The sequence below is a fragment of the Papaver somniferum genome, chromosome 3, assembly GCF_003573695.1.
Source record: "Papaver somniferum cultivar HN1 chromosome 3, ASM357369v1, whole genome shotgun sequence".
NCBI classification, from domain to species: Eukaryota; Viridiplantae; Streptophyta; class Magnoliopsida; order Ranunculales; family Papaveraceae; genus Papaver; species Papaver somniferum.
Genome location: NC_039360.1, coordinates 31,137,945 through 31,148,115, shown reverse-complemented (window position 1 = coordinate 31,148,115; position 10,171 = coordinate 31,137,945). Strand labels below are relative to the sequence as shown.

General features: G+C 37.4%; 1 protein-coding gene across 1 annotated transcript; it reads left to right on the top strand.

The window, feature by feature from the left end:
- Nucleotides 1–8,829: 8,829 nt before the first annotated feature.
- On the top strand, nucleotides 8,830–9,774 carry LOC113359238. The gene is made up of 3 exons (XM_026602906.1): nucleotides 8,830–9,272; nucleotides 9,361–9,462; nucleotides 9,571–9,774. The coding sequence occupies exons 1-3, from the start codon at nucleotides 8,832–8,834 to the stop codon at nucleotides 9,772–9,774; spliced, it is 747 nt and encodes a 248-aa protein (XP_026458691.1). The 5' UTR covers nucleotides 8,830–8,831.
- The last annotated feature ends 397 nt before the right edge of the window (nucleotides 9,775–10,171 follow it).

Genomic DNA, 10,171 nt, shown 5'->3' with positions numbered 1-10,171 from the left:
ACTCCCGAGCACCCGCTGAGTCACACTCTTCTGGTTTGCTGCCTGACGGAATGCTAGGTATGTAACGGAAAAAGAAACGTAGCTGCAGCCATTCAGATCCATTGCGAGTCTTACTAACTCGAACAATTGCACTCTACTTATAATTTGCTTTGATAGTTGAGACCCCTGACACAAGTTCAAATTGTAATCATAAAACATGCATTCTTTAGTTCAGCATCTTGCTCCTTGCTATCATCTGGGGACACAATTAAATCGTCTGCTAACTGGGAGACTGAACATTTAAATATCGCACAAATACTTGGTATGCGATATACTCCCTCCGGCCCTAATTAGTTGAGCCGTTTGTAGTTTGCACAATTGTTAAGGTAAGAAAATAAAGGGAGTATGTTTAAGTATTTTTTACAAGTATGTCTTTGTGGATAATAACTTGTAAAATTTCGAAATGATTTATCTCTTAAACTATACCACGGTTTTTTGTAAACTTTATACCGTTAAATAACATTTTAAAACACCTACATAACAAATATAAACATAACTATCAAATTATACATATTTTTTATAGTAACAATAATCAATTAAAAGGGTAGTTTTAGAAATACCTCATTGATTAGTGAAATAGCTCATCTATTTGTGGGACAAAATTTAAAACCAAATAGCTGAACTAGTTAGGGACGGAGGGAGTATGATATTTACATTTTCAGTGAATTAAATTGACAGGCGACAAATCCAGTCGGATCCAATGAAAAACAGGTAAATATTCCCATCGATATCCAATCGGGTCATTATAGTGAAAGGACTGACTATTTGCTGGAATATCAACTGGGGGTATTCCAAGGATCACATTTCAGGGGAATGTACAAAAAAATAATCGTCAAATCTCCTTGTGACTTAAGAGTGGGAAGAGATGCTGATATAATCGATCAGATGGTACGGCATTGAAGAGGACTTCATGAAGGAAAAAACTAGAGACAATTTTATCAAGTTGGGCGACCGAAATATAAGATTTTTTCAGAGGGCTGCAGCTAATTGATTTAGAGTGAACAGGATTATGCGCTTACGGGCCCCTCCGGGTAACATGTTTAGACTAATTCTGGGGATATTGTCTCCTTGCTGAAAACTCATTTTCAATCTTCTTATCGGCCTAACAATGTCTTCTGCCAGGAAGAAACAACTTTTTATTTATTTTTTGAATGCAAATATGCAAAAGCAGTATGGCAGTTGCATCCAATGCCATGTCAGGGAGTACTTTTTAATCTCTCCTCTTTGAATGTATAACAAGTGTCTGAAAGGTGATCTGAATTCCATTTCAATGGCATTAGCTGCTACCAAATGTTGGTTCATTTGTAATGTAAAGTAATACTTATAATTGAAATTGGATGTTAAATTATAACAAAACTCCATGAAATAAAAGTAACCAACCTTCAAATGATGCTTCTTCTACCTTTGGAACAAAGAAGATACAAAGATTTGAGGTTCTTCTCTAATAATCTTCAAATTTCTACCCAGTTCTTACAAATTGAAATTTCTACCCAATTACAAATTGGAAATAATAAAGTGTTGGAGGCTCTTCTCTTAGGAAGGATTTAGGTTTCTTACACCACTTTCTAAACAAAACCAAACTTCCCAACTAGAAGATCTAGGGTTTAAACAATAAATAGTAAACAAAAAGGACAAAGGTAGGAAATAAGGGAAAGAAGGGGGTAAAAGAGTAAATACGAAATAAAAGGGCATAAATGGTTTATATGAAATACCATTATGCATCTTCCCACCTTAAGTGAAATTCGCCCTCGAATTGTCCATCTCTTCATCCATAGCATTGTCACCCCAATATGGAACCAAGTGCTTAACATTAAAGACGTCGGGTGTACGAATTGAGCTTGGTAAGTTGAGTCAATAAGCATTATCATTTATCTTTTCTCCAATTGAAAATGGTCCAATCTTCCTTGCCGGGCGTTAATGTCTTAAGATTGTTGGGTGCCATAATCAAAAACAAGGAAAAATCAATAAGCAAAAGTTATTGATAATTAGCTCCTTTATAATGGAAGTGATCGATTTGATGAAACGGACGAGCTCCCCAAATCTCCGCAACAGCAACATGGCAAAACTTTGGAAAAAAAAACAGAGTGAGTCACGTGTTCAACACGCTTCCCTTAAGACATTAGCGCCCGGATACACTCAAGAGTGATGCTATAGCCCTCACAGGACGGATATCTCCAAGATAAAACACCCTACTACACCTACTACTAACATATGTAGTAGATGCTCAATTTGAGCTTGACAACTCCGAAAAAACACTTAAGGAAAATCGTGAACGTTAAAGAAATCACTATAAAATATTTTCCCTTGGGGGTGTCTCTCTAAAAATAGGACAATCCCCTTTCCCATTGATTTTACAAAAGTAGTGAATTTCTTTATATAATGGAATAATACAACTTAAAAAGCCCCCGATGTGGGACTAAAAAGCTTATATAGTCTCTTAAAACAACTAAAAAGTGGAAAATCCACGGTGTGGGACTAATAAGTTTTTCATTCACAAAAGAAAACAATAAATTATAACTTTAATTAAAACTTCAAAAAATCATATTTTATTAATCGTTTTCCAACAATCTCCCACATGAATAAAAACTCAATAAAACACGAAAAAAATAGATCTTGGTAAATCAACAACCCAATCTCACGACCCAAACTGACTGAACAGACAGACATATCGTGTATGTTGAAGTCATACTAGCCATTCCAACATCATCTCCCTCACACAACAGTGTGTTGACCCCAGGGTCATAATATGGATTGCAAAAATCATATAGTATAGAGAGCTTTCATCTTTAGTTCCTCACAAGTGAGACTAAAGGTTCCTTTCACCAAAGTGAAAAATCATGAACTAGTGAACCCTTAGTGACCCTTAGGTCATAAGTTCCAGTAATACCAAAACCATCAAAACGAAAATCACATAAAAAACACAGGAAATACCATTTTAGGCAGAGGTGTCCATGAGGTCTTGAACCTTTGCTTAGTGAGATATTACCGGAATTACTTGCTAGAGACAGTGAACTATGTATTGAACTGCTAGCGTTTGATGTAATTCACGATAACAACCACGGATGATATGTCCAAGGTTGTTGCTAAGCTCATGCCATTTTGTCCAATTTGTCCCTGGACATATCCTGTTTCTCAGAATGCTCTAGAGAATCAAAGATCATTTTCTCATAGGAAGCGTCCTCACTTCCTCACAGATAGGTGAGTTTCCATAAAGAGTGTTACTGCTACACCCCACTTTAATCTTAAGTTGAAACTATAGAACTCATTAAGACTTCTTAAAAGTCATCCTTCACATGCAGTCACACTATCATGTCTACACCATAAGGAAGGGACAGAGAATGAAATCGTCTGATAGTGTTTACTTTTACCCACCACAAATTAGTTGTCTCATTTGAAACCTTGATCTTGGGATCTCCAGTCAGCAAGGTTGAGTATCCTTCATGGCAAGTTTAATTTATGATCTTAAGCCCCATCCCCCTCAATGCATTTCTAACTATCTCTTTGGATAAACCTTTCGTCAAAGATTGTGCGATATTCTCCTTGGACTTTATCCAATCAATGGAAATAACGCCGATTGAGATTAATTATTTTTAGCTTTAGCTATTATAGCTTGGCTAACATAATGTATAGATATAGCTGGCACATGCCTATGCCAGAGAGGAATGTCTTCTAAAAATCATCTTAGGCACTCGGCCCCCTCTCGTGCTTTATCTAACACAATACTCTCATACTCCATAATGAATTGAGAAATATATGTTTTTCTGATAATCTTCCAAAAACAAACCCTCTTGCTAGAGTGAAAACATATCCACTCGTAGACTTAGATTACTCTGAGTCATCTATCCAGTTTGCATCACAAAATCCCTCAAGGACAACAAGATACCTTTCATAAATCAAACAAAAGGTAATAGAGTATTTTAGGTACCATAATACTCTACTAAGTGCATTCCAATGCTCTTGTTCTGGACTACAAGTATATATACTTAACTTACTCACAATATAGGCAATGTATAGACTCTTACAGTTCATTAAATTCATCAGACATCCTATAACTCTTGAGTATGCAAGTTAAGATACTCCATTACCCTTATTTTTCTCGAGTCTACAAGAAGAATCGTATGGAGTACATGCGGGCTTACAATCAGACTGATTGTATCTCATAAGTACAAATTCAACATAATGAGAACGACTAAGACTATAATTTGTTTGATTATCTTCTAAATCCTCATCCCTAAGATTACATCAAAAGAGCCTAAGTCTTTCTAGTCAACGTTCTCATTCAGTGCATGTTTTTAGTGGAATTAATCACATCTATGTTTGTATCAAGTATAATAATATCATCAACATACAAGCATACAATCACACAGGCATCCTTAACAAGTTACTTGTAAATACACTTGTAAGATTCATTAACTTAAATCCACTACACATTATCACATGATCAAATTTTCCATGTCATTGTTTACGTGCTTATTTTAAAACCATACAAAGATTCGTTCAATTTACAAACTTTGTCTTGATAACCTTTAACTACAAAGTCCTCAGGTTGGTCTATGTAAATTTCTTTATATAATTCACGGTTTTAGAAAAGCTGTCTTAACATCCATCTGATGTATCTCAAAGTTGTTTATGGGAGCAATATCAATTAGCATCTCAACAGAAGTAATTCTCGTCATAAGTGAATAAGAATCAAGGAAATCTACACCTTCTATTAGTTTATAGCCTTTAGCTACCAACTTAGCTTAATATTTTTCCACGGTTCCATCTACCTATCGTTTCCTATTAAAGACTCATTTACATCCCATGGTCTTACTCCCTGGAGGTAAACTAGTAATCTCCCAAGTCTGGTTTCGACGGACTGAGTCCATTTCACTAAATGAAGCTTCTTACCAGAATGGGGTTTCAGTAGATGTCAAGGATTCTTTACAACTCTGGGCTCAGACTAAGCTAGGTATTTTATGAAGTCGGTTTCATAAGAAGTCTCAAGTCTAATTGTTTTACTTCTCTTAGGCTCAACATCAACTTCATCTTGCTTTAAAATAAGTTCTGACTATTTGAAAATAAATCTAGGGAATCAACAACACATCTCTAATGAGGTACATGTTTAGAATAAACATGTTCAAAGAACTCAGCATCCCTAGATTCTGTAATAATATTCACACCAAAGTCAGAAAAAATCAGAACACACAACCAAAAATCTATATGTAGAAGTATACTCAGCGTGTCCTATATGAAGACACAATCAACATCTTTTGTTTCAATCTAGTTATTTTATGAAGAGGAATTACAATCTTAGTCAAACACCCCCACACTTTGACGCATTCATAAGAAGGTCATCTACCTTTCCATAAATCATATGGAGTTTCAACTGATCCTTAAAAAGATACTCTATTCAGGATATACTAGTTAAGAGGACTGCCTCCTCCCACAAGGCCGCAGGTAATCCTGAAATAATCAACATGGCAATTATCATCTTCTTAAGGATACGGTTGTTATGTTCAAGGCTTCTAATTGGTTTCCAACTTCAAGTTTATACATATTAAGTCTTCTAAGGTATCACCCTTATCCCTAAGCAAGTATACAAGATAGTACCTCGTACAATCATTTATCGAAGTTATAAACCATCTTTTACCATAGTGGTTTTGGATTGAACTCATGTCAACTAGGACTAACTGAATTAATTCTAAAGGCTTAGAATTACTCTGAACATTTGTGCTAAAAGGTTTTATAGCATATTTTGATTCTTCACAGATTTCACTTTTGTGTTCAAAATCCAAACTAAATTTGGGTACGCAGCCTATGCTAGCCAGTTAAGCATTGACTTATAAGTTTACAGTTCCAAGTCTACCCCGTAAGACAATCAATCACACAAAGAAAACACAAGAATCAACTATGTTCACATCATCAGTTTTTCCATTAAGCTTATATAGACCCAAAGTCCTATAACTCTTGCTTAAAAAATCACTACCTAGTTACAACAAGTTTTCCAGATTCAATTAAGATCTTAAATCTTTTTCCATCTACAACAGAACAAGATACAAGATTTTCGCATATGCTCGGAACATGAAAACTTCATTCAATGTGAGAATATTACAGATATGAGCTTCTGTTCGACCTTTTCCTTTTATGCAACCTCTATTGCAGATGAGTTACTCAAAAATAGTTTCTCGACATCCCTTATCCTCTGATAATAGGTGAACAAGTATCTGTTTCAACAAACATGTTTAGTGGCCCCAGAGTCCACCCCAGTCTCTCACACTGGTTATTAAAATAACTTCCGACATCATGCCACTGAACTCGTTCTAGTTTGTTTCAACTAAATTAGCACTAACTTTCTACTTATTAAGGTTTTTATGTTGTCTACACTTTGCTGCCTTATGGCCAGGAATTTTACGAACATAACAATCACCCTTAAATAAGGTAATGTCGGATTTAGTTTTATGAAACATACCTTTCTTATGAAGACTACGCTTAGAGTTGTGTTTGATGTTTTCGCCTTTGTCAGCTTTGGAAGACTTGTGTTCATCCACATGCGCCTGATAGCCATGTCCCTTTTTAATTTCATGTCACAGTCTCCGTTTATACTCTGACCACGAACACGGTAATTTTCCAATCACCTAATACACCACATCTCACAAACCTTAGTTCCGAATCGAAAAATAAAATAAGAGTTTTGAAGATAACATCTATATCAACAAGCTTCGTTTGAATCACCATTTCAAAAAACATATGATTACCCTATAATAAAAAAAAAAATTAGTCAACAACAAATTTCAGCTCGTCAGAATTTTTCAGGAACATTTATCTGTTTTTTCAAATATCCAAAAAAATACTTTTACAACTCCAAAAATTCTGAAATTTGGTGTGGGAAACTATCACGATGTCTATTAGATTAGGTCAAAAGGGTTCATCAAAATTCCTTTTAGGTTAAGAGATGAATTCGAAACTCTACAGCTGACCAAAAATTCATTTTTTGCTTTTCACTTCAAAATTAAATCCATGATTATTACTAATGCTAATGCCTTAAGATTGTTGTACTGACCCACGGGAAAGCATTCTTTAGTAAGAAACGTGTAGTTGCATCTTTTCTGATGACTACACCCATGTAAATCTAAAGGCTATAAACTACTCAAACATTCAGTATTCAAGATAAACAATATGTAAAGAAAATGAGAAGTAAACACTGACACAAGCATATAATGTGGTTCGGCCATGAAGACCTACGTCCACGGGAAAGAAGATGTTTTATTTATTGATTATAAGGTCTTACCCTTGAAATAACTATAATTTTCACTTAGACTTCTTATTCTCTCTATCTCTAGATCTCTCTCAGGAATTCTCTGTAGAAAGACCATCTAAAATGTTACATAAGTTGTCCATCTCCTTCTACATGGACTGGTATTTATAGGAAAATTAGACTCGTGAAGGCCTGGTCTTTCCAAGATGGTGGAGTTGTCATACATCGACTTTACCGCTTCGGACTGGTTCTATACTATCCCTCGTGATGGCTTGTTTGGTTCTCTCCCCGAGTCGTCTCTCCTTGATCGTCATCGTGTATCCATTCTCTGGAGAACCTCGTGCTCTATCACCTCTGGGTTGTAGTATAGATCCCCCGATCTTTCTACTGCGATGCAGATTCATCCACGTCTGTTGTTATCATTCATTAAATGCATACCTTCTTTTTAGACTTGACTGTCTGAGCGGATTAGACCACTCCTCACATGCATCATTCATGTGGCGTTGTAGCAGGCGTCTCGATTCAGATGAACTCACCTTTTTAGAGTAAGATTCGGTGTTCCTATCCCATCATTTTATCATGTATTCATCCCTTAGGATGTTGACATGTGGCCATTGAGTAATTTACCCTCACGTTTTGCTCCTTTTCTTTGAAACTTTCCAAGGGCATGTTGGGAAGAAAACTTCGTAACCGTCCCATCTTTATCGCCACGTCCGAGATTTCCGCCACGTCTGCACTTTTAGTGCACTTTTACCTGTTAGACTTGAGGCGCCGGTTGGTTATCCATTGGTTTCTTATAAAATCTTTTGGGAGAAGAGAATGACGCCTTTATTATCTATTTTCAGAGTTCAGAACTTTTTCATTCTTTCTCTCCTTTGTCTCTTTTTATTTCTATTTAACTTCTTGTCTCCTATAAAGAATTTCATTATGTCTGGGAGAAACTCTCCATCTCGACATTCAAGACGGTATGGTTCCCTTCTTTTTTTTTTCCTTTTGTTTTTCCGGTGGTTTACGCCGTTAAGTTTGTTTGGATCAATGGTTCTTGCCATTGTTTGACTTTTTTGGGTTCTGTGATCATCATGATTACTTTAATCGATGATTTTCTCCATTATTCCTCACTGTGAAGTTTCTGATAATCACCGTTATTATCTCCGTTTTTTTTTATTGTTTACACCGGTTTCTCACCAGTGTAAGTTCTGATTTGTCTTTGATTTCTTCATCTCAGCGCTGACAAGATACCTATGGAGTCTTATAGCACCGGTCGTGCCTCCGATCCTTCAGATGAAGCTTATTTGGAGATGGTAAAAGCTACTTATCGTCTGAGAAGATTTGAAGTTTCATTTACTAGTCCGGCGGGTCAAACCGGCATATTGACCAAGAAGATCCTGATGGATAACCCTTGTGAACCCAACGAGATCATTGTGGTTGTAGGCCAGCTAGAGGCGGGGCTTCGTCTTCCTCTATATTTCCCCCTAGATCCATTCCAGTACGAGCTGCTTTTTGGGCTTACTCCTCAACAAGGTATTTTCAACCTAATGGTAATTTCTATAGAATTATGCGAGAATGTAACTGGAGATGCAAGGGTAAAGTTACTGTTCATGAGAAGAACGAGTTCGATCCTTCTCAGAAGGAGTTGTACTCACCCGGTACTTTCTTGGAGAATTATTGGTGTCACCAGGCGTCCGATGCATTTGAGGGTTTTGGAGTTGGGATTTCTAGGTCTCGTAAACCTCCCAAAGGTCCTCGGCTCATAACCGATTTGGATCCTTCTACTCCTAGTAACATCATGCTCCGCAAGGCTCATGATCCCAAATGGTTTTTGGTTCCTCTTCGCATCGTGGGGCCTTATATTTTTGGTTTGGATGAACTTGGTAATGTCCTTCCTGGGATTCCTGATATGCATAGTCATCTGCGGGCTTATAAGCCGTGGGAGCTTAAATGGGTTCCACCTCGTAGTCGTCCTTCACCGTCTCCCCGAGTTACTGAGGATGCTAAGGTAGGAAATATTGTCTTACTGTTTTGACATATATATACCTTGCCCCTGTTTGATGCCTTAGAATTCGATATTATTTTGTGTTTGGCAGAGGAGAAGGGTTGCTGATGGTTCTGGGCCATCTAATACTCTTGCGGTTGTGGCAGAGCATGCCATGGAGGTAGATATTGGTGCATTGTTCGGTGATAATGAGGTGATGGACCTTGGTGATGCATTCTTTAATGATCTTGATCAAGCCTAGTTGAATGATCCCGTCAATTTCGATGGCACCAATATTGCATCGGATGTGAGTCTTCCCCAGGTGAGTAATCTCGCGGATAAGGGTGTTTCTTCCGATACGAGTGCTCGGTTTGGTGGTGGTGTTAATGTTAGTGGTGCTCTTCCTTTGGTTTCGAGTGTTGGTGCTCCCGGTGTACCAAGCACCTTTGCTGGTGGCTTTCCTCCTGTTCCGACGGTTCCGTCTAGTTCATATTCCACTGCGTATTTGTTCAGTGGTGGGTCCTAGGCGATGAAGATACTATGCTCGGATCAGTATGCTCGGCTGGGTGAGGACGAGAAAGTTCGTATCCTAACTTCTTTGCCTAAGTCCGCTCAGCAACAGCTTGTGCATGCGGTATGTATTGAACGCCTAACCTTGGTTTATTAGGTTTGAGTTTCTAAGTGCCTCAGTTTTGACTGGTTTTGTTGTCTGATTCACTAGAGCAACAATTTGAGAACTAGCATGCTATCTGAGACTCGTGTTTCTAGGAAGCGAGTCAGGGATGCTGAGCAAGAGGTCTAGCAACTTCGTGCTGCTGTTGAGATGGCTAAGCAGGAAGCTTTGTCCTTTCGTCGGGATAAGAAAGAGTTGGAAGGTATTTATTTCCTTTTTTGTCTAGATTTTGCGTCTCCGTGATAGGTTT